Source organism: Hyperoodon ampullatus (assembly GCF_949752795.1).
Source record: "Hyperoodon ampullatus genome assembly, chromosome: 9".
Lineage (NCBI taxonomy): Eukaryota > Metazoa > Chordata > Mammalia > Artiodactyla > Ziphiidae > Hyperoodon > Hyperoodon ampullatus.
Genome location: NC_136922.1, coordinates 34,495,154 through 34,519,587, shown reverse-complemented (window position 1 = coordinate 34,519,587; position 24,434 = coordinate 34,495,154). Strand labels below are relative to the sequence as shown.

The following is a 24,434-nucleotide window of genomic DNA, read 5'->3' as shown; positions in this document are numbered from 1 at the left end:
TCCCTCAAATACTTCGCATCCTTCTTGGCCTTCGCTTAGTTTGCTGCATCATGAGAAACATCAGTGGTCAGCACCTTAGGAGGGAGAAATGATGCGCCAAAGAAACGGCTTTCCTTTTAGCAAGAAAATGGCAGCTTCTTTCTCTTTATCTGTGTGTATTACCCGCAAATCCTCAGAATTTTTTCTAAGGAATAATGGATTTCTCTGTTAGTTTCATATATTGTGGTATTTACCAGCATGTGCCAAAGACTCAGAATTTCTGATGAGCTGATGCTTCCTTTGCATACGTTCCTAGCTGGGCAACACGGGAAGCTTAACGTGTTACAAGAGTTGGCGAGCACACCTGGCAGGTCAAGCTAAATGATGTGTAGTTACCACCCCATTACCCATGCTCACCACCCAAACTCAGTTCCTATTTGGAGTGCAGGGGTAGTGGGAAACTGTTGGCATGTGAAATGTGACCTCTGCATTCCACAGGGCAGTGTGCCCATTAATGATGATCAGATGCGTGTCCTTGGATGGGCTGAAGTAAACCGTGAGTCAACGCCAAGTGCCTCCTCTCCTTCACATCTGTGTATGTGTGCATCCTTTCCTGCATAATTCTCATTTACCCTTAGAGTATAGTACTGTCATCTTCTCTCCTAATAACTTTAGTTAACCTGAAAACTCTTCTTTCTTGCCTTCCTTCCTGGCCATGTGATGCCGTAAGGAAAAGAACCCTTAGTGTATGTAGCAGCCCCTAATTCTTTCCCAAGATTTTAGTTATCTGGGTGTTTGGTTATCTAACTGTCTGTCTGTCTGTCTATAGGTTGGGGGTATGTGTGTGTAGTTTTTATTTTCTTCATATGATTCTGTATTTTTTTTTTTTTTTTTTTTTTTTTTTTTTTGCGGTACGCGGGCCTCTCCCTGCTGTGGCCTCTCCCGTTGTGGAGCACAGGCTCCGGACGCGCAGGCTCAGCAGCCATGGCTCACGGGCCCAGCCGCTCCACGGCATGTGGAATCCTCCCGGACTGGGGCACGAACCCGTGTCCCCTGCATCGGCAGGCGGACTCTCAACCACTGCGCCACCAGGGAAGCCCTGGTTCTGTATTTTTTAATTATATATATTATGCATTATATACATACATAAGTATATGTTATATATATGTATATATATATAGAGAGAGAGGAGATTCATTTTTGATAACATAAGATATATATGTTCATTTTAGAGAACTTAAAAATACAGAACCATACGAAGAAAATAAAAACTATGCTCAGTTATATTGCCTAGAGATAACAACTGGAAACATACTGGTATATTTTCTTCCAGTTTTCTATGTGTATAGACACACATACAAAGTACATACTCAGAACTATGTTTTTTTTTTCACATCTCTCACTATTTTCTTTACCTCCCTCTTTGCCTTCTTGATTCGAAGTCTCCCACAGAGGGGAAAAAAAAAATCAAATGATTCTAAGAATTTGGTGTATGGAGTGAACTATTTAACTCAAACATGCTTTATTTTAAATAAGTGTAGGAAACCTTTATCCATTTTTACCCTTTGCCAATTTTCCTATTGGTTTGTTAGACTTTTTGTTGATTTATAGGAGCTCTTTATATAGCTGAATAATAGCTGTATGTCCATAATGTCCTTGTCTGTTGTAGTGTTGGCAGTTCTTTTCAAAGTTCACCATATTTCTGCTTACTTTGTTTACAATGAATTCTGTTTTACATTTATATATTAAATAAGTCTGATTTTTTTCTTCATGGATTTTGTGTGTTAAGGCTTTTTAGGAAGCATTTTCATACTCTGTGGTTATGAAAGTATTATCCTGAATTTTCTTTAAATTAATTTATAGTATCTTTAATGTTTAGCCCTGGATTGCCTTGTGAAGTATAAGGTGGCTTTTCTACTTTTTCTCCCCCAAATTGTCCCGTCACCTCTTATCATAGAATCTTTCCTTACACTACCAATTTGAAATGCTACCTACATCATACGTTAAATGCCTAAAAATGGGGTTTGCCAGCACCAATGGCGCTTGTTCTCCCAACTGCACATGTATCGAGTTATCACATTTTGTCAGCAAAAATGCAACCACGCTGCTAGCAGAGCAGCACAGATCATAACGCAAAAGCTTTGCATAACATGGTTCACATATGGACCCACTTAATAGATATTCAGGCACCTGATTTTCTGTTTTAGAAAAAGAAAAACACTATTATACGAGGTTATGGGGCTGCAGACTGGCCTGGAAGGTAATGTGTGGGCAGCGCCAGCCCTGGAGACAAGCAGGGCAACTATGACGAGGGATTCTTCTCCTCATATATACAGGATTAATATATAGGAAGGGAAATATAGTGGGGAATATAATTCCTACTGTTTTTACTCCTCAAGAATACATTTGCTCTTTGCTGTCTGTTGGGCTTCCACATGCAATTTCTTTATGAATTGAAGAGTTTGCATTTAAAAAAAAAAACGAAAGAAAAGAACTAAAACTCCCCAATGAAAAAAATTTTTAACTCTTGTAAAAATCTGTACTGAAGAGTATATACACATGAAAGGCTGTGGGAATGATTTCATTGTGTGTTACCTAGAAAGAAAATAAATGTAAATATGCATAGAATGGGTGTATGGTGAAAATTCTGTTGAATCTCATAAAAATAATTGAAGTTAAAAGGTTATTAGGTGAGGGGATGATACGGGAAAATATAGAGAGATAATAAGGTGATGTTAAAACCATCAAACCGAGGAATCGTTTCTAGGCTAAACCTCCATTCCTGGGAGGATTCTCTCAGTAAGATTCAGATCTTATCAATCTTGAAAAATACTGAGACCTTTGAGGATAAATGCAAACACAAGTTATGGATAGAAGCTTCTGAAGTGAACGTGTGGGAAGATTCCCTCTGAGAATAAACTATATCTGCTGGAAAAAAAATACACTGATAATAGCAATTCACATTTCCATTACAAGAGGAAATGGACTGAGGCCTGTTAGTGATATGCAAATTAATGTGTACTTACATGGGATCTTATCTAAAAGAAATTGAAATGTATTACAAAGCACAATGAAAAGAGGGTTATTGCAAATGAGTCTTAACACCTGTGTAGAGGGGGAAAAAAGGGAATAGAAAATTCTATGGTATGGATTCCAAAAGCAAGTTCCTGACATCCAAATATTAGAGCTGTAGAAAATATATAGATGGTGATTCCAGGGTTTGCTTTTTACTTGTGAGAATTTGCTTTTAGAAAAGAGCACAGCTGTCTAAGGTATTTTAAAGTTTATTTTCTTAGCCGACTTTTCTTTCCAATCCACTGCTGGAAACTAACTTAAGCCAATTTGGTCATTTGCAATTGTCAGGAACTATTTGGGGGTATATTTCCGGGACCTTCAATACTTGGAGGTAGATGACACCTGTTCGGGGGATGGGGAATGTTCTCCCCAAATCTTCCAATTTAAGATGTGCTTCAAAGAAAGAAGTCTCAGACTGAACTCTGGTACACATAGAGTTTATGTGTAGCACATAACTTAAAACAAGCCTTGAAGTCTTAAAATCTGCTCTGTAAACTTGTTGGAATCCCAACTCTGTCCTTTTAGGAACCTGACCAGCCCTAATTGGAAAGTTCCTTTGAGGCAGATATAGAAATATTTTCATGGTAGGATTAAGCTGATCTTCTCATTGGGATCACATAAAAATACAGAAACTTTCCATAAGCTGTTTACCACAGGACACAGGACTGGTCAAAATCCAAAGTCTAAAGAGTCAAGGGGATTCCTCGGCTACTTTGAGATATAGCTTTTCCTGTTTTGTTCATAGAACAGTAGAGGTGCAAGTACAGATATTTCTGTTTTTCTAAGATATCTTGAACACTACTCATTTCATCATTGAACAGTCATATCCAGTATTCATGATGCTAACTAACCAACCATTTATGTTGATGAGAGAAGTTAGCTAAGAGCTCAGGTAGCTGACTTTGCAATGCAGGCTTCCATTAGAATGTGTGAAATGCTGGTTAAGCATCCTGAGCCCATGTGTCTCTATTGGCATACTTCAGATAATAATGATAATAACCAGATAATGGCCCCTAAGTTGTAAAATAAGATGAGTATTCACATGCATATTGTAGTAGACTGAAGTATTTCAAAGGTATATTTTACAAGACCAGATGGCTCCATTGGTGACTTCTACCAAATATTTCAAGAAGAATTAACACCGATCCTTTTCAGTCTCTTCCAAAAAATAGAAGAAGTAGGAACACTCATTTTACAAGGCCAGCATTACCCTGATACCATAGTCAGATAAGGACACCACAAAAAAAGAAAATTACAGGACAATATCCTTGATACATAGATGCAAAAATCCTCAACAAAATGTTAGCAAGCTGAATTCAACAGTACATTCAAAGTATATCATACACCATGATCAAGTGGTATTTATTCCAGAGATGCAGTATGGTTCATCATCCACAAATCAATCATTATGATACACCACATTAACAAAATGAAGGGTAAAAATGATATGATCATCTCAGTAGATGTAGAAAAAGCATTTGACAAAATACACATCCATTTATGATAGATACTCTCAACAAAGTGGATATAGAGGTCACATACCTGAAATAATAGAGGCCATATATGATAAGCCCACAGCTAACGTTGTACTCAATGGCGAAAAGCTGAAAGCTATTCCTCTAAGATCAGGAACAAGATAAGGATGCTCACTCTCACCACTCCAATGCAACATAATACTAGGAGTCCCAGCCAGAACAATTAGTCAACAAAAAGGTAAATATATGGGGTGATGGATGTGTTCATTGACTCAATGGGGGGAGATCCTTTCACAGTGTCTATGTTTATAAAATCATCATATTGTACATGTTAAATGTCTTACAATTTTAACGATGCTGAAAAAGTAAATTATAGATAGCATCACACCCTTTTTTCTAATCACTTATTTGTCTTTCTTATAAATTCTTTGCTATGTTAATCTCTCATGAAATTAGGGAAATGCAACAGGAAAATTATAGGATGATTTTCACCGCCCCCCCCCAGTAGTGTTCCTTGAGGCAACAACTTGAGTTTACTCCAGGTTGTCTAAAAAGTTGTGGAGACTATTTTTAAAAAGAGCAGAACAGCCAGCGCTTTCAAGATATTAGCATAGGCTCTCAGAATACTACCCAGGAAAGCTGGATGGAGAGAATTTCTGTGCTAGATTTCTAGCAAAGCTAGAAATTGGGGCAGTCATTGCACTCCTCAAGGCTAGTGTGCTACTGTCCTTTCCCTTCGTAAGAAGTACTAATGAACAAGCATACTTCTCTAATTTAGTTCCCAGGGTCTAATTTATCTGATAGAACTGAGGTTATTAATTATCTAACTTATTTTAAATTCTCTAAATTTTCTACTTCCCTCTGTATATAATAGAGACTTAGATTCTATGAGTATTTCACCAAATGCAAAAGCGTTAAAAATGTAAATATTTCGTTTAGGTATTCCCTTAGAAATTTTAAGACTATTAGGTTATAGCTGTGGGTGTCAGAATCACCTGGAAGGCTTGTTGCAAACACAGAGATTGCCAAGCCCCATCCAGAGTTTCTGATTCCCCAGGTCTGGAGTTGGTCCAAGAATTTGCATTTCTAACCAGCTCCTAAAAATCCTTTGAGAACCACTTGTCTCCTGCCATCTGCCCTCCACGTGAAATTTAGATGGCATTGTGAGGATCCTTATAACATACAAAAAAAAAAAGTCTTCAACTGTAAAATTGTAGGAGAGGAAAATAATTCTTTAAATCAGTGTTCTATATTATCTTTCAATAAACAATTAAGGCATATCATTAAATTAACTCAAAGTATTTTTTTCCTGAGGCTCACCACACATGGTTCAGATACTTTGTTTTCTAACACATTCTTCAGACCTGATAGTATGCCGGTAGTATGTGTAGAAACAGAGTAAGTGTAGAAGTGATAGAAATATTTAGGACCTCAAATAAATGATGCTTTCCCCCACCCCCCTCTCTTTGCTACAGTTATGTATAAATGAAGTCTCTAGAATTGTCATGAATGAGAGGTAAGTTGGGTGCAGAAAACCAACTTCTAGGACATTAAGGAGAAATACTCATGTATGGGGAGACAAGGCTGTTAGGAGAAACCTAAACACTGAGATGTAAGTGAAAATTCTGCCTTGTAACTGAGGCTCGTTAACTTAGCACATGCAATATTACAACAATTATTCAGTTTGTAACTAGACTCTTGAATATAAAAAAGAAATGATCGGTCAGCTTATGCATTGTTGAAAATCATTTTAGATCTTAGGATTCATCTCTTGAGTTGTTGAAGAGCCATAGTGTATAAAATTAATATGGTAAAAACACCTGTTAAACGAGAATATATGGTTTCACATATTTTTATGATTTTTATGACATGAATTTTAAAATGCTATGTGGAAAAAATATATCCCTTGAAAAGTGATTTTGTTAGTTGCCTTATCTCAAAGTGTGAGAGACTTCATTGAAAGAACTGCAGAGCTTTGTTTCATATCATCAAGTGCAAGCTGCATCTAGAAAAAAGGAAACCAAAACTCATCCTCAGACCTTACCCCAGTTGGCATCAGTCTCCCCAGTGCCCTCAAGTCCACAGTGACTTGGGAAAGAAGGCAGAGGACAAAAAGGGAGCTCCCTAAACACCTCTTTTGTGCTAGTACTTTACACAGGGCACCACATCTGACGAGCCCAGAAAGGATATTCAGACCCACTGGACTCCTGATAACCTGCTTCCCTCACTGAGCTTCTGTGACACATGTCACAGCTGAACTCAGGCGCTCCTGACAGAAAGCAGCCCTGTGTCACTAAAGAGAGTATGGAAACTTTCCAATTTAACTCTTAAGTCATTAAATACTTAAATAAAACTTTGAAAACTTACAAATTTCTCATCAGCATCATGTATAAACTGAAATTTTTACTCCTTTAAAAATGTTAAGTATGAACTCGAGTGAATGTATTTTATTTTAAATGGAAACAAAGTAAACATTGAATGTGATAAAACACTTTTCTTAAAAGTATCTTACACAGTTTTATGGAGACTGGTGAATTACAGAATAGGAGACAGAAGATGAAAGTCTTGGTATTATTTTATCATAGAGATTTGGTTTTTATTTTTAATTGTCATAATGTAACTCGTGTGATAGAAAAGAATGAATTTCCCACTATGCATGATGATCATCAAAAATGTTTAGAAGGAGAGGGACCAGTTTTAAGGAAAGCACACAGCAGTGTTTCTGTATGTTCCATGGGCAGGTTTGTACTTTGATTCGCAAGGAGGTTAATGTTGCTTTCCACTCTGTGGTGCTTTAGGCTAGTTTAATGTCACGGTTGGCTGCACTCCTTTCTTTCATTGTCCAGGGTCTCGGTGTAATTCTTTGCTCACTCATCACCCTCCTGGTTTTGCCCTGCCCCCGTGTCTCCACAGATCATTTTGTGTTTCTCTCCGGTTGGTCACACGCTGAGAAGTAGAGCTCGGAAGTTCCCAGCCCTGGTTAACTGCATGGCTGTTGACTGGTTCCATGCTTGGCCCCAGGAGGCTCTGATCACAGTCAGCAGGAGGTTCATTGAGGAAACCAAGGGAATTGAGGTACGCCGCCTCAGCCTCTGAGTCTCTGTCTCTCTCTCAAACACACACACTCTCACTGACCCAAGTCCTCAGTAAATAATTTCCAAAATACACCTCCTAGCAGAAAGCTGTCCTTGTTTGTCTAAGATGATAAGATCATCTTTGTGAGTTTACATTTTACCGAATATGATGGCTGATCTTTTTGTATCTGGTTGAGGTGCATACACACACACAGACACATACACAGATACACACAGACACACACACACTAACACAGACACACATATACACTAACACACACACACACAAACACACTCACACACACAAACAGCATGTGAGTGAGTTCTTACTCATCCACTGACTCACCAGAAGGCCAGGATCATTCTTACTTGCGTCAGAACTTACTGAATGTAAATCCTTTACATTCACAACTAAACAAAAAAGTAGGCACCCATAGCCACTCAATGCTTGTTCTTAACAAAGTAAGGCAATTCATTGTGATTTTTCTCATTACGGTATTGATAGGTGAAAATCAGCCCCCATATATTTAACAATCACTAAGTCAGCTAATGTATATGCTTCTCTGTTTTATGGGTTTATGTTTTATAGATTATGTTTGTCATTTGCTCATGTTGAAATTTCCACCTCCTATTGCATTTTTTAAAAGTTGCATGGAATGAAAAAAAAGAAACAACTTCAAGCATTCAGATTCAAAGAGAAAAAGGAATGTATCAATAGGTATGAAGGTGTCATTTAGACCTCCTAGAAATGAAGTTGTGTGTCAGTCAAGCACCTTTCTGATTGGATAGTTTGGATGGATGGTGATTGTGAACATTTCTTGGGGAGGTTTGTCTTCTGATTCCTTGGAGTGATAAGTCGGAAGGTGCCTAGAATAAGTCAGGCAGGAAGAATGATTCTCAGAGCCAAAAATAAAATCAGGGATATTTAAGGAGTGATGCCTGTTTCCAGCTGAAACTTTGCTGTGAATAGGGGCAACCTGCTGTCGCCTCCTTTTCTCCCAAAGCTGTAACTGCTGCTTTTCCAAAGCAGTCCTTTCACATTTTGTTGAATATTATATCTTTTGGTGGCCAGATGGTTAGAAATCTGGGCATATTTACTTTTTCAATTAATTATTTGTAATGCAGCTAGCTTTATTGCATATTTATATTTATATGTATATTTTATATACATAATATATACAGCTTTATCATATATGGTTTATTGTATTTTCCAAAATGCCTATTAATCTAATTACTTACTGCTGGATTGCCAGGGAAGAACTGTCATGCAACATCTAAAAGACGTATATGATAGAGGTTTTATCATATTCAAATACCTCCTCTTGCTTTCTTTTCTCCACACACACACTTAAAACATGTCTATAAATTAATGAAAAAAATGAGCAACTCTATTTCACTGTTTTCTTCATATCCAGAAAGTTCTTTCTCTTGCCTGTCTCTACGCTCACCCCTAACATTGAATGAACTTACCTAGACCTTTAAAACAACAACATCATCAGGATTTGGGGGGGTAAAGAGTGAGTATTATTAATGTGTGGTTCTATTTTTTTAAGTGATATTCACTTTTTCCCACTGGTTGGGGAGCACTGCAAAGCTTTTCTTACGTTTAGGGAAGTATATGTAAATGTGTTCCCATGAACAGAGTGGTAGACCGTCACCGGAGTGATTGATTTCTGTCTGAAATGCTGTTCTCCACATTATGTGTCTTCCTCAAGAGTCAGAGGAACCCCATTTAGTGGAGACTAACCCTAGCATTACATAAGGTCTACCAGAAATATTTTTTACTTTAAAATCTGGAAAACCATTAAATATGACAAATGATGGTCAGTTACTACCACAAATTTCTTCAGCTATTGCTAGGTCCACTGCATTTCTGGAATTATGTAGGGAATTATTTTGTCTTCTAATAACTACAAGAAGCCTTCAGAATACCGATTTACTAAGAGGAAGAGAGCCTGTATGTATCTTTTGGTAGCAAAATTCTGTTTCATCCAGTTCATTTGATCAGGCTGGCTTGGTAAGGAAGAGAAAAGGACCAGCGTGCTTTGTTTCTTAATTTTCATTTCTCAAATGGGAGGACATCAGAGTCAGTGGTGTGGTTTAATTTAGTGTCTGGCACAGTGCTTTAAGCCCCTTGCCTTTGCTGCTCTGGTGCAGACTTTCTCCTGTCAGAGTAGGTGCCACATAGAAAACAGCTCCTCCTGAAGGAGCTTTGATCCACCGGTGACCATTGACATCTACTGGATGAGACAGGACTTACATCATTTTAAGTCCCTCTTTTAAGTCCAGAGGGCTCCTCGCAGGTCCTCAGCTCTATTTGGTGGTATCATGATGCCTCCTATAGGATGCTGGGTGCCAAATAGGAATTTAAAAAGCACTTTCCCATTTCTATGGAGCTGAATTATGCCTGGAAACAAATTAGTCAATTTCGTTCCAGCGCTGTGTGCTTATTTAACTTTCCCACCTTCCTAATTTGTTACTCAGGAGCAATAATTATAATTCAGAGCGCATCGTGTCCATGTTCTTCTCCAAATGCGTGGGGCCTTTTCAGTAGAGGCCAAAAACAGCTTTTACATTTTTTGAATGAGCACTAATGTGATCACTTTCTTAGTTTTAATTTCGACCATTAAGACTGAGAGTTGTCAGCATAATTTAGCACTTCTTAATTATTGGCCTCATTTGCTGAGTGTAAGGCACTTATACAAGGTGACCCCCCCCCTTTAGCCACAGAGAAAGGATTCATTAAAGGCAAGCGGTTTTGTGTGTGTTGACATATAATTTTCAGGTAGTACACACTCAGCACCCAGGGGTGTGGGCTGACCAAGTCTAAGTAAATGTTTGTGCTACTTTTCTGTTACCTGGTATTGAACTAAAATGACAGCTGACAGAATGAGCAAAATAGTTTGACACTGAAGTATCACCAGGTATTTATCTGAAGACTTTGTGTCAACATACACTCCTCATAGGAGATTTGGAAATGGAGGTGGAAAGACACAGTGTAAGGAGGGAGAGGATACCCTCCAGCCATCCGTGGGAATCGGGTTACAAATGATAATTGGGAGGCGATCTTGTTGAGAAGTATATGGGTCCCAGTTAGGAAAATCCAGGAAAAAAGGAAGGAGAAACAGGTGTTAAAAGATAAGAAATGGGACTACCCTGGTGGTGCAGTGGTTAAGAATCCACCTGCCAACCCAGGGGACACGCGTTCGATCCCTGGTCCGGGAAGATCCCACATGCCGCAGAGCAGCTAAGCCCGTGCTCCACAACTACTGAGCCTGTACTCTAGAGCCCGTGAGCCACAAACTGTGAACCCGCGTGCCACAACTACTGAAGCCTGCGCGCCTAGAGCCCGTGCTCCGCAACAAGAGAAGCCACCGCAATGAGAGGCCCACGCACCACAATGAAGAGTAGCGCCTGCTCGCCACAACTAGAGAAAGCCCACGCGCAGCAACGAAGACCCAATGCAGCCAAAAACAAATTAATTTTTTTAAAAAAATGAATAAGTCCTATTTTTTAAAAAAAAGATAAGTAATATTTTTCATTTTTCAAATCAAAATGAATAATCGACCTACTTGAAAGAAGGGCTTGATGGAAAGAGGAATTATTGAATGGAAGTGAAAAGACGAGTTCTCTGAGGAGTGAGATTTGCTTCAGAAGGAGTAGAAAAAAAAGGTCTGAGCAAGATGGAGAAGCCCATGCCCATCCTTTTCAGTCACGTTGGCCAACTGGCAAGTAAACATTCTCTGTCCTTTTGCCGTGATACTTCAAGATAGTTACACAAGCTCAGTATCATCAGCTTTATCAATAAAATGACTTTATTTCACATGCCACCACCTCTTCCATCCAGAACTTGTTGAAGGTTTGGCAACATAAGAATGGCATATTCTCCTACCATTTTCCAAACCGATCATGGGAAAATGTCCACTTAAGGAGGAAAGTTATTGTACTGCTGTATTTCAAAGACTGATTTCATGACTGGTCTCTAGCTTCCTTTTAAAACCTTAGGCCAAGCATGAAGCATAGTAAACAACACTTTGTTAGTGATAGGTACGTTAGCAGCAGCATTTCTGTTAATGATTTTAAGCACAGTTCTTGCTTTGAAATATAAGTGAGGGTTATTCAGTATGAATTTCAAAAGTGGAAAGATAACCTTGTGCAATAGAAATTCTATGAATTTGAGAAAAATATCCTCTTTCTGAGGAATACTGAAATCATTTTAAAAGATTAAGACAAAAACAAGTGCAACCAAATTTCTATTGAATCTGCCTAAATCTCATACTGGCTTAAACCTATATTCAAACAGATGAGGAAAGGCCCAGGTGGTGGTTAGTATATTCCCCATTCTTCAGCCGTCTTTCTCCTTTGCACATGCACACTAACATACTGTTCGCCGTACATTTCTTGCTCTGTGCATGTTACTTAAATTTAGGATAGAATTGCAAAAAGCAGTAGAATGCTGCTTTCCAGGGTTTTTGCAGTTATGAAAACTTTAGGAATCCCCTCTACCTGGAAAGTAGGGTCCAGTTTTTATAGCTGCCCAGGAACTTGTACATGCTGTTAAGTTGAAAGTTTAGCTAAATCAAATGGAGGCATCACTACATCCTAGTTATAGCTTTGTGGCTTTCCTCCAGTGCTGGCCTCCCCAGATCCATCTCCTGCCTTGTCTGCTTGCTCTGAGAGGGGAAGCTGGGCTCCATCTTACCTCCCCACGCCCTTCGTCCTCAACTGCGTCTTTGTTTTAATGTTCTGTCAGTAAGCCATTGCAGGCTACCTCTTTCGAGGATTGGAAACTCATCTGGAAGATTGCTAGCTTATGCTGGACTCAAACTTGCCTTTAACCCAGGCTTGGTCTCTAAAGTTTAAAGAGAAAAATAAAACACACGGACAAACTAACAATAAAATGCCTTCACCAGGGTAGCGAACAAAAACAAAAAACCAGCATGTAATTTAGAAAACTCTGCATTTAACAGTTGCCGCTGCTCTGTCTGGTGGTATAATCTTCCTGGGACTACTCTTGGTACTATTACCATCACCAAGAGCAGGGTAACACCTGCACTGTGTTCACCTGCCCTGCATTTGCATTGTTCCCCACCTCTCATCACCAACCTTCTAAGCAGGGACCACTGGTTTCCCTGTTGTACAGCTGAGAGGCTGGCAGCCATAAGCGCAAGATCCTTGAGCAGGTGAGGGGCCCATTCGGCACTTTCATGCCAGAGCTCATATTCTTAAATCCTGCTCTGGACTATTGCACAAATGTTTGCCTCTTCCGAAGGAGGAATAAAAGGAAGGGAAGACAAGAAATAGAGTAAAAAGGAGTGAGGAAAGTCTAACTGTTGATTTTGTGGGCAGTAGCAAGTATAGGGAATGCAATCACTTGCCCAACTTGACAGAACTGGAAATCTAACCTAGGTCCTAGGATTCAAACCCCGCATCCCTGGCTGCCTCCACAATTTTTTCCTGGCAGCCTATTAGCACTATGAGTAGTTTAGGAGAGGAGCTCAAATATAATACTGCCATTTTGTGCGTTTTTAAATGTTTGTTATTTAATAAACCAAACTTACAACCACAGTATCTAATAGATTCTCTACTTTGACCAGACCCAAAAGGAGCTAAAAAGTACAAATAGAATATATTGGGGGCTTCCCTCATGGCGCAGTGGTGGAGAGTCCGCCTGCCGATTCAGGGGACACGGGTTCGTGCCCTGATCCGGGAGGGTCCCACGTGCCGTGGGGCGGCTGGGCCCGTGAGCCATGGCTGCTGGGCCTGCGCGTCCGGAGCCTGTGCTCCGCAACGGGAGAGGCCACAACAGAGAGAGGCCCGCGTAACGCAAAAAAAAAAAAAAAAAAAAAAAAAAAAAAAAAAAAAAAGAATATATTGGGAGTCTGGGATTGTCATGTACACACTGCTATATTTAAAATAGATAACAAGGACCTACTGTAAAGAAAAAAAAGAAAAAAGAAAAAAGAAATGAAATTAAAAAAATAAAAATAGATTTGGAATTATTGAAAATTAACATAGGTATTAAATATGTACAGTTTTGTATATTATACTTCAGTAAAGCTGTGAAAAATTAGCATAGAAATAATTTCTGAGATAAACTACCAAGATGGACAGTAGGCGTATGACATTATATGTTACAAAATTATCCCAAGTTAAACTTGAAAGGGAGGGCTTCCCTGGTGGCGCAGTGGTTGAGAGCCCGCCTTCCAGTACAGGGGACGTGGGTTCGAGCCCTGGTCCGGGAAGATCCCACATGCCGCAGAGCAGCTGGGCCAGTGTGCCACAGCTGCTGAGCCTGCGCTCTGGAGCCTGCAAGCCCCAACTACTGAGCCCACGTGTCACAACTACTGAAGCCTACGTGCCTGGAGCCCATGTTCCGCAATAAGAGAAGCCGCTGCAGTGAGAGGCCCGTGCACCACAACGAAGAGTAGCTCCCGCTCACCGCAAGTAGAGAAAGCCCGCGAGCAGCAATGAAGACCCAGTGCAGCCAAAAATAAATAAATTAAATAAATTTATTTTAAAAAAAACTTGAAAGGGAGCAGCAATGAAGACCCAGTGCAGCCAAAAAATAAATAAATAAATAAATAATTTTTTAAAAAAAAGCTTGAAAGGGAAACTATTTTCTTTTTTTAATCCGCCTCCTTTCCCTTCCTTGAATACAATACTCTTGAAAGACTGAATTCAAAAGTACAGATATATAGTCACCTTTGCTGGTCTTGGGAAGGTGTAAAATCCAATGTAACACTTGAAGTGTTTGATTTCATTCTGGCCTCCACGCATTGGTTTTCATTCAAATTTTGCTGTCATTTTTAACAACAGCGACATGCTGGGCATATGCTTGAAGAGTCAGGTGGCCAGGGTACTTGGCGTGGCAGCGATTGCCCCTGCTGGAGAACTAGGACACCAAGTAGAAGAGATTTGTTTGTGTTTCTGTGCTTACAGTGAGCCATCACAGAGAGTAGAAATTAAACACTTTTTCTTAATGTGAGGAAAAAACAGTTTCTTCTTTGCATTCGATTATGCATTGGCTTCAACAGTGTTTTCCAAAGCATCTTAGTGGGGAAACCTTGGATTTATAGCCATTGGATACTGGCACTTTGCTTATTTTTATTTTTGCTTTCACCATGATTGGCTGTAAATTGACTACAAATGGGATCAACCGGTTTTCATTAAGGGGCCAAATGTAGCAGGAATGAGGTTCTCCACTCCCAGCTCTAAAAGTGAAAAATACAGCATCGCATCCCCATCACTGTAGCCGCACCAGCACCGGCAGCCATCCCCTCCCAGGTCACCCCCCACCCCACACTGCCACCCCCCCAAAAGAAAACTGGAGATAAATGAATGGCAGAATAAATAATTTATGCTAATGAAATTACTGCAATTAGTAGTTCTACAATGACCCTTTTAAAAGCCACAGCTGTTAATGTCAGGAAGTGCTGTCACTACTGACCTTATCATAAGAGAAAGTGACAAATTGAGAATGCAGGGAAGACCAGTCATCAAAGAGGTCTGTTCTGGAACGATTAGAGTTTTCTGAAAAACAGTGTGAATTACAACCAGCTGCTCCCTGGCTCTGCAAGTCTCCCATGCTGTGCCATTTTGTTAAGTCCGATAACAATAGTTATTTTGCCCCATTGAGACAAGTTGTCTCGGGCCACTTCTAGCTCTACCGGAAACCACTTCTTCCATCGGGGATTTACAAATGAAACTGTTGTTAAAGAAAGCTTTTCAGGGCAGCCCAGGAGCCTCCTCATAAGGATCATGGTTGGGCAGAGGCCAGGTTTGTTTTTTTTTTCTTTTCTGCAAGGAGGTTGCACTTGGCTGGGGACATATTTATATTTTAGAAATATACATGCTGGCTTTTAGTCTCATTAAAACAACACAGGACAGGCGTGAATTTCTGCCCATGTTTATATTGTAGTCAAGTTCTCTAAAAAATAAAATCCCTAAGGGGATATTATATGGTGTTCCTTAACTTCCTTATAAATTTATATTCTGAATTCACTATTTGGTAATGTACATACGTCTCAGATCTAGTAGAAACAAAGAATATTCAGGATTTGTATCGTTCTGTATTTAACTTTTGCTTTAAAAACATTTTCGTTACTAGCGCAATAGATTTTTAATATGCAGAACAGTCCGGTATGTACATATTTTAAACCCAGTCAAGCGTTTTCCGTGAGGTTGGAGAGCCAAGTGTTTAGAAATTGCTTTGGAGCCATTCTTCTCCGACAAGCATCGGCCTGTCTCTCCTCGCACCCCAGGTTGTGATATTAATGGCGCAGGTTTGAAACGTTTAACTGCATCACCAGCCACTTGTGTGCAATTTCCCCAAAGCTGTCTGAGCTTTATTGACAACACTTTGGTAAATTATGTGTGACTTTCCTAAGAGTTGGTGTAGCTCATTTAATTCATATTAATTGATTTTTAGGCTCCCGTTGATTAATTGAACCTGGTTCATCTCGTACAGAATGCAATAAATAATCATTAAAATGCAGGAGATGTGACTCCACAAATTAAAAAGGGAACTACTTCAGAAGTCAGGACAAAATGGAAAGAAGGTCTAGTGGGGGGTTCTCCAGGAAGTCTTCAAAGTAGAGTTGCTCAATTTTTTGTTTGTTTCCAAATGAGAATACATATAATCATACTATTTTTCTCCCAGGAGCAGTGACTTTTATACCTTATCCTCCAGTTTGTTTCCACATGAGTTCTTATAAAACTGTGTATTTCTCAGTTTAACTTTTTTTTTTTCAGTGACTGTTGGTTTTCTTTGGCTGACGTTTAGCTTGAAGGCAACACCAAAAATACTTCTCTGAGTACTGTGTCTCAATTTCTCCATTTTCTCTTGCACACGCTTGATAAACATCAAGTCGTGCAAAGCAGTGCTTGTGTTGCATCTTGGCTTTTGGGTTTGGTATGTGGAGCACATATAAATCCTTTGGCCTACTTGGCAAGAGGAGGTTACTAAGCTGGAAGGTTTCTTGTCATCTCTCCAATCCCATGGACATCTCTGAAAGACTAAGTTTTCCTAGAAACTAAGCTGTTCTGGCTTTTAGAAAATAAATACTGCATAATTTCGCTGATTTTTCTTCTTTTATAAATTTGCATTTTTGTTTTCATTTGAGAGAATTTCATGTGAATTGCCATTTGTATGTTTCAGCCCCTAGATAAAGATTCTATTAGCCTCTTCATGGCACACGTTCACACTAGCGTAAACGAAATGAGTACCAGGTATTACCAGAATGAGAGAAGACACAACTATACCACCCCAAAGAGTTTTCTGGAACAAATATCACTGTTTAAGAACCTGTTGAAGAAGAAACAAAATGAGATATCCCAGAAGAAAGAGCACTTGGTGAATGGCATCCAGAAGCTAAAAACCACAGCCTCTCAGGTATGACCAGGGTATGTTACTACTGAGTGAAATCAGTACTCCTAAAATTAAAAAATACCTTTGCTTTTGAAGCAGCATTTTAACCTACTTGTATAAAATGCATAGTGCTAAAATTTACAGTTTAATGATACAGAGAACACACAGTTCCTGCTTTCCTAAGGCTGAAAAGGGATCAGCCAGTTACACTATCACAGCTGGTTTGGAGAGAGCCCTTCGGTTGTTGGCCTGACTCCGTGCCGGGCAGTGTCGAGATGTTGAACAGAACAGGCACAGCTGGTTCCCCTGTCCTCTTCCACCGCTTTGATGCTCTGGGCTTATCATCAGGAACTTTGTCACAGGACAATGGAAATCAGATCCCTCTTGGTCTCAGATTCTCAACCCCCAGTAAAGGCAGCATTTCCTGGCTGATGCTGTGATAAAGGGTGTTGTGATTGGGGTCCCTAAGTGTAGCAGTCTTCTCTGGCCTTGGTCTCTGATCTGCTCCCTTTAGCCACTATCTCTCTTAGGTGAAAGTAACCAGTGTTGCTTTCATCCTCAACCATAATGCCTCCACTACCTTGAAGGACTTCACCTCTAACCTCCTGGAGTCAATCAGGAGGGAATTTTCATAGGATGTTAATCATGTGTGGGTCTGCACACATATTATCAGATTTTATGGTTAAAAATCAAACAAGTTTATGAAGTAGATGTTCCTACTGAAATTTTACACATGAGGCTTCAAGAGTTGAAGGCCACAGAGCCCATGAGTTTTGAGTTGGAGCCCAGATCTTTGTAAAGCCCATAGTTCCAAGCTGCCTCTCTGTGACTGGTAAAAGAAATTAGAATAAGAGAAGACAAAGACTTTGGAGATGGGCCAGCCAGGCTCTAGAGCTAGAGGAAAAAAACAATCCTCACTGGTGGTCACCTCAAGGCCAGAAACTCCCAGGGCCTTTTCAGAGTATTTGTCATCAGGTTGTACACCCATATGCTTTTCAAGAAATTGGGGCAGTTTTCCCCCCAAGAGTACTGGCGGTCCATCCATGCCTAGGCTGGAAATGAGACAGAACCTGGTTGGGGGAGTGTATGTTGGTGACTTTCACCCTGAAGGACTCTCTGGCCATGTCCTTCAAGTATGTCTGAAGGCCAGAGCGTCACTTGCCTCTTTCCCCCTTCATTTCATTCACCATGAATGGCTCTTTGGTGAAACACTGTGATTTGTGCTGAGCAGTGAGTAGATGGACCACGATTGGGAAAGAGAAACTGGAGTGAGGAGGTTTCCACGACAGTTTCCAAGACTGAGTGTTGCAAAGAATAGTTGCTGGAAAACCCCCAAAGAACATATTCTTATATGTGCATCTTTTCCTTCACTTTCCAAGAATGTCTTTCTTTGCTCTCTCTTTTTATATATGTTTTATCTTACTCTTTTTGCCTTCTTTCTCTTTCATTTGTCTTCCCTCTCCCTGTCCCTCCAGTTCCATCTCACTTGAATCAAAACCCTTTTCCCTAGTAAAGACTTTTTGCTAGGAGTCCTGTTAAGCTAAAAGTGGAAGAGATCTGTTTCCCAGAGCATTTATGTCCCTCTGAATGATGACCCAAAATGAGCCTGTTGACTTTGCCCCAGGAAATGACAGTGTTGGCTAAATTGAACTCAGTACCGGTGGGGCCTCTGCCACACTGCGAGAGTTTTCTCCCCAAATGACAGAGACTAAAGCACGGGGAGTAACGTCCTGGTTCATCTCAGTGGTGGCAGCATCTCAGTCACAGAGAAGAAGAAGAGAAAGTCTGTGGTTTCCTGACAGTCATCTCAGTTGTGTGTTGTTGAGCTGGGGGTTGGGGAGAGGAAGAAAGAAAGGGGGTGTGTGCCATGTTCACAGCTGTTTGGGGTTTCCTTATTCTCCCTCGGCTATAAACAATAGGCAGAAAGTCTGAGAAGATACACAAGGTCTTGATGGAAGGACTACTGATGATTTCTGGCCATTAGGTGTTTGTGCATGTGGTTGGAATATCTAATAGCACCTTAAGAGTTTTTAAAATCAATTTATTATGAAGAGCAAGCATAGTCTCCTATGTGGACAACCAGAAAGCCTGACACTGTAAGATCAGGTGGTGTGCAGAGCAAGATGTCTTCATCTTGGAGCGTGTGCCCTTACAGCAGTCCCGCAGAGCTGGATATCCATGCTGTCTGAAATATGTCCAAACCGTAGCGCTGTTCATGCATTGCAGCAAAGCCCTAAACCCCTTCTTTAGCCAAGTAGCCCCTCTGCATATTTAGCGTAGGTCATAATAGCCCAAGTGAATTCTCTTCATCCGTAAGGCTCGCATCCAGGGCTTGAGTTGCTTTGGATATTTCAGACTTAACAGCTTCCTTAGAGACTGAAATCAGGGCTTAAAATAAGTTTCCTCCTAATCTCTTGGATGATGATTTTGATTATGGCCTAACGTGTGACTAGAGAGAAGCAAACATCACTGTGCACTGTGACCCTGAGTTCATAGAGAGGCTAAAAAAATCAGTCTTAGCTTAAACTCTAGTAGTACAGGTAGCAGTCACAGTACCAGCTGTGCCTTTTAGGGTAGAGTGTAAATAACCCATGTTGGCCGGGGAGGTTACAGGCATCCTTGGATATAGCAGTGGAGTGTGGTTCCACAAGTTGAAATTCCTGAAGTGTTTTTAGCAATGGAGTCAAAATAAATGGTTGTGATTGTTTTTTGTGATTAAAAAAAAAACCACACAAACAGTAATATTTATACCCCACAGGGGGCATGAGTGACACATGCTCGGGTGACATGTGCTCAGGTGGGGACAGCTGGTGGTGCTTCCCTGAGCTGAGAAGATAAATGTCTAGTTGGTGCTGACATAAGTTAATGACTTTTTCCGCAAAACCATTGGAAAACATTATTCTGTTGATTCCTGTGTTTAAAAAAAAATGCATTTTTTAAAAACACAGGGGCTGCATTTTTTCACATGGAATTAAAGTCAAATCAGGGTAGAAAAAGAACCAAGATAGAAATTGCTAGGCATCCCTGAATTCACTTAAAAATATAAGCTATATCTGATGTTTGCTGTTATTGACACAGGTTTCTTCAAAGTCATGACTTTTCCTTTAGGTAGGGGATCTGAAAGCCAGACTTGCCTCTCAAGAAGCTGAGTTACAACTGAGAAATCACGATGCTGAAGCTCTGATCACAAAGATCGGGCTTCAGACGGAGAAAGTGAGCCGGGAAAAGGCCATCGCGGATGCGGAAGAGAGAAAGGTCAGGCTAATTCCACCATTTAGAGTACAGAGCTATATTTAGCACAAAATAAACCTTTGTAGGTGAACAGTTTTGAACAACTTCCTCTCCAGGGAGCGTAAAATCTAAAGAATTGTTATAGTTACACATGTAACAGCATTTCACACCATGATTACCACTTGACCTTTCTTTACATTATGCATTTTCCAAACCTTTTAGCTCTTTTAATGATATGAAAGAACAATAAATACTGAGCTCATTCAAGCATATAATGGATGTGGATCTTGAACATCAGGCCTATTTGTAATACAGTAAAGGTCAGGAAGTCACCTCGGAGGTTTCTAAAGCTTTTCAGTTTTTAGGCAAATTGAACAACTCAATTGTTAACAAAGCCCATTCCGTCACTTTGCAAGATGGTTTTCGAATTTTGCATTTTAATAATACAACTTGAGTTTATTATTATATCCTAAGCTAAATTTGTTCTTTTTCAGTCAGTGGAGGCCCTGGCATTCTGTATGATGTTTTATTGTTGGAAACAATTACTTTTAAGATTATATAGCTTCTGCTTTCTTTGTACTTGGGTTTCCAGTAGTTCTGAAATAAATATAAGTTATATTGACATCTTCTCTTACCAAAACTTCAGCTACAAGTAGAAGGTATTTTATTTTTGTGTATCTCACTTCCCAAAAGAACTATAGCAAACAGAATGATTACTAAATATTTGTTTAAAAATTGAATGACTTGGGCTTCCCTGGTGGCGCAGTGGTTGAGAGTCCGCCTGCCGATGCAGGGGACACGGGTTCGTGCCCCGGTCTGGGAAGATCCCACATGCCGCAGAGCGGCTGGGCCCGTGAGCCATGGCTGCTGGGCCTGCATGTCCGGAGCCTGTGCTCCGCAACGGGAGAGGCCACAGCAGTGAGAAGCCCACGTAATGCAAAAAAAAAAAAAAAAAAAAAAAAAAAAAAAAAAAAAAAAAAAAAAAAAAAAAAATTGAATGACTGTGTATGTGCAAGGTCAGTTATCTTATTTTAGGCAAAAGATTATAATCAGGGCTTAGTTAATTAAAAATGTAAATTATGAGTCACATAGCCTCTGAATCAGTAGCCATTATGCTATTATTCTGCATTAACGATATGAGAAAATATTTGTTTTTCCAGTGATGTTGCCCCTCATTAATAGGCAGTTGAGTTGTTTTCCTTTTGTTGTAATGTGTATTGAGCATGTTTGCCTTTAGCTTGCGCAACTAAAGACTTTAAAAGCATATTGAAAGTCAAAATGCTAAAAAAATGATTTTTTTAAAAAACTTATTTTTGAAGTTAAAGATAAGGCATGTTTGGCATGGCCAAGCAGCAAGTAATTCCTAATTCTGGTAATAAATATTTCCATTGAGTTTCAGATAAGTGGAAGATATCCTTAAAAGTATATTTTTATATTAAGTAATTAGGTGTCACACATGGTGTGATTATCATAAGCTAATTCCACCCAGGGGATGTTTTTCAGGCATTACACAAATTTGTGATACTCCAATAATTAGTATGTCATAACCCATCTCTACAGATCTTAAAATATGACAAGTACTCTGGAGGACTTTTCACATTTTTGCATGTGAATTTCTAAGGCAAAATTATCCTCACAAAGGGGGAAAGATGTTTTAGCAAATCAGAACTCATCTGACAGGTTGTTTCATGAAGTTCTCCAAACATGGAAAGGACACGTAGTATTTTGTGTATCTAATCCATACCAAGAAATAAAAATAATACTTAAAATTATTTTCATTTTATCCATGAGGCTTAATTTAGTTATAAATAACAAATATTGTCTGAGCACCTATTTTTTGCCTGGCACTTTTCTAGGTTCTTGAGGATATATGTATATGATATGCAAGGTGCCTGCACGTAGCTTACATTGTAATGGGAAAGACAGGAGACAAGTGACATGTTGATAGACAAGGTATTTTGGGTTAGCGATAGGGCTATGATGAAAGTCCAATGAAGTTATGGTGGAAAGAACTCTTAAGTTGGTGGTCCTGGAAGGAGAATCTATTTGTAATTAAACTATGTAGAGTCAAGGAATTAATCAAGACCAAGTATGTGCTATGGGCTCACATTGGTCATATGTTCATCAATGTGCTAGATTCTAGGTGGTTATTAAAAAAGGGTGTATATGGTCTCTGTGATTCTGTGAAATTGGGGTCTCAAGATTTAATACATAAGAAGTAATTAAAAAGTAACAAAAGTACGTTGCCACATTTAATATGGCTAAACAAATATTGGGGTTTAGAGGCTGCCTTGCTGTGCATCTTGACAACCCATGTAGAGAAGCTGGTTGAAATTGTTGCTTCAAGTTTATAAAATCATCGAGGGCTATTCAAATCATGGGCATTGCCAGCAGTGACTTCAAGTAACAGAAGCACCATTAAGCTTGTGAAAATTAGATCTTCCATCTTTGTTTCACTTATCAACTCCAAATTCTAAGGATCCTCTGATCCCTTGCAAACTGCTTTCTTTGTTGAATAGTAATCCTCATGAGTGAAAGTGCCTTCCAAATTGCAGAGCTCATATAATCTCTTCAAAAGGTGGACATCCACCCTGATTTTGAATGATCTTCAGTTTTTTAATGTTTCTTTTCTAAAGATGGGTGGGGCTGAATTCTGGAGGACCATCAGGAATTTCTTAAAGACAGGTACTTGTTAGCTAAAGCTACCATAACAAAATATCAGGGACTGGGAGGGTTAAACAACAGAAATTTATTTTCTCAGTGTTCTGGAGTCTGGAAGTCCAAGGTCAGGGTGTTGGCAGATTTGGTGTCTCCAGAGGCCTCTCTCTCTCTCTGGGCTTGCAGACAGCCACCTTCTCTCTGTGTCCTCATATGTCCTTCCCTCTGTGCACACACCCCTGTCAACTCTTGTGTGTTACCAGATTTCCTCCTCTTATAAGGACATTAGTCAGATTAGATTAAGTCCCCCCCCCCCGCAACAGGCTTGTTTTAATTGAATCATCTCTTTAAAGGCCCTCTCTGTAAATACGATCACATTCAGAGGTCCTGGGGTTAAGGCTTCAACCTGAGAATTTTGAATGGACACAGTTCAGCCCAAAACAAGCAGTTATTGTGACTTTATCCTCTTGTGACCACCACTAAATTTCATGAACCATCTGCAAGGAGCTTTTGACTAGCAGAGGGCAGAAAAATTCTGGTGTACCCAAGAATGGGACTGTCTCCAAATCTGCTTTAACGGACGATGGTAGAGGGAAAGCACATACTCTAAGCCATCTGTGTAGCTCTTCCACCTTCTCCAGGTTGGGCCTCACTAACCAGTCCCCAGGAACCTTGTTTGGGGTGGGGGAGAGCAGAGGAAATTGCACAGTGAGGCTTCCCAAGTCCCTGAGATACAAAGCATTTTCACAACTCTAGTGTAGTTGCACTTAGGGTGAGAGGGATTGGGAATAAGAAATAAATTGACCAACCTAAAGTATTTTTTTCATTTGCATTTGTGGGGTTTTAGTTATTAAATGTTCTAGATTGCTCTGCTTGTCAAAATTACCCAAAGGAATAATACTCCATTAACAGTAAAGGAGTTAGAGGGAGAAGACTCTATGACCCCCAGTCTCATAGAAATAGCATTTAGAAGAAATATTCTCTAGGTATTAAAAAACTATGATCCTGAGTCCAGTTTAAAATGATGTTGTTACAAATGGGCACAAACAGCATGTGTAGATTTAGTATATCCTTAAGGAAAATAAATAAGCCTGATGTAATAACTCACTCAAGTACAGTCTCTGTTTCATCCGTAGCAGTATTCTCCAGCGTATTGAAAATATATAATAGTATCCTTAGAGTTTTCATGGTCCATTCCTGGCAGTTTTGAGGATTGTGGTTTTAGAGCAGTTCTCTGTAAGCATGCAGAGTTTCCTTACAGATGTTAACCGTAGCCCGTATGTATTGGCCGGAGGTCACATATCTACCGTGGACCAATTATGCTCATAAAAGGTGCAGTACATAGCAAAATAACGGTTAATCAGGAGAAGGGTAATTACTGCTAATAAAGCTGTGGTAGACAACAAAATTTGTTGTGAGCAGTGTTTACGTTTATGGGTACAGTTTTAAACCTGTTCAATCCAAACACATCTGAACAAATGCACTTTTGTTCACACTTGATCATTCGCAATCCTCATCACATCAGCAACCATCTCATATGCTGACTGGATCCTGGTGCCCAGCGCCACAGCT

The 24,434-nt window shown here is 39.7% G+C and overlaps 1 protein-coding gene across 1 annotated transcript in view; it reads left to right on the top strand.

Annotated features, from left to right (window-relative positions):
• The window catches only part of DNAH11 (dynein axonemal heavy chain 11), a gene marked incomplete at its 5' end in the record, with an annotated part of 313,916 nt that overhangs the window by 189,843 nt on the left and 99,639 nt on the right, over positions 1 to 24,434 (top strand). The window contains 3 exons of the mRNA XM_079711490.1: positions 7,443 to 7,604; positions 16,764 to 16,997; positions 20,082 to 20,228. Coding sequence (XP_079567616.1) covers positions 7,443 to 7,604; positions 16,764 to 16,997; positions 20,082 to 20,228 — 543 coding nt within the window. The remainder of the gene's footprint in view (positions 1 to 7,442; positions 7,605 to 16,763; positions 16,998 to 20,081; positions 20,229 to 24,434) is intronic.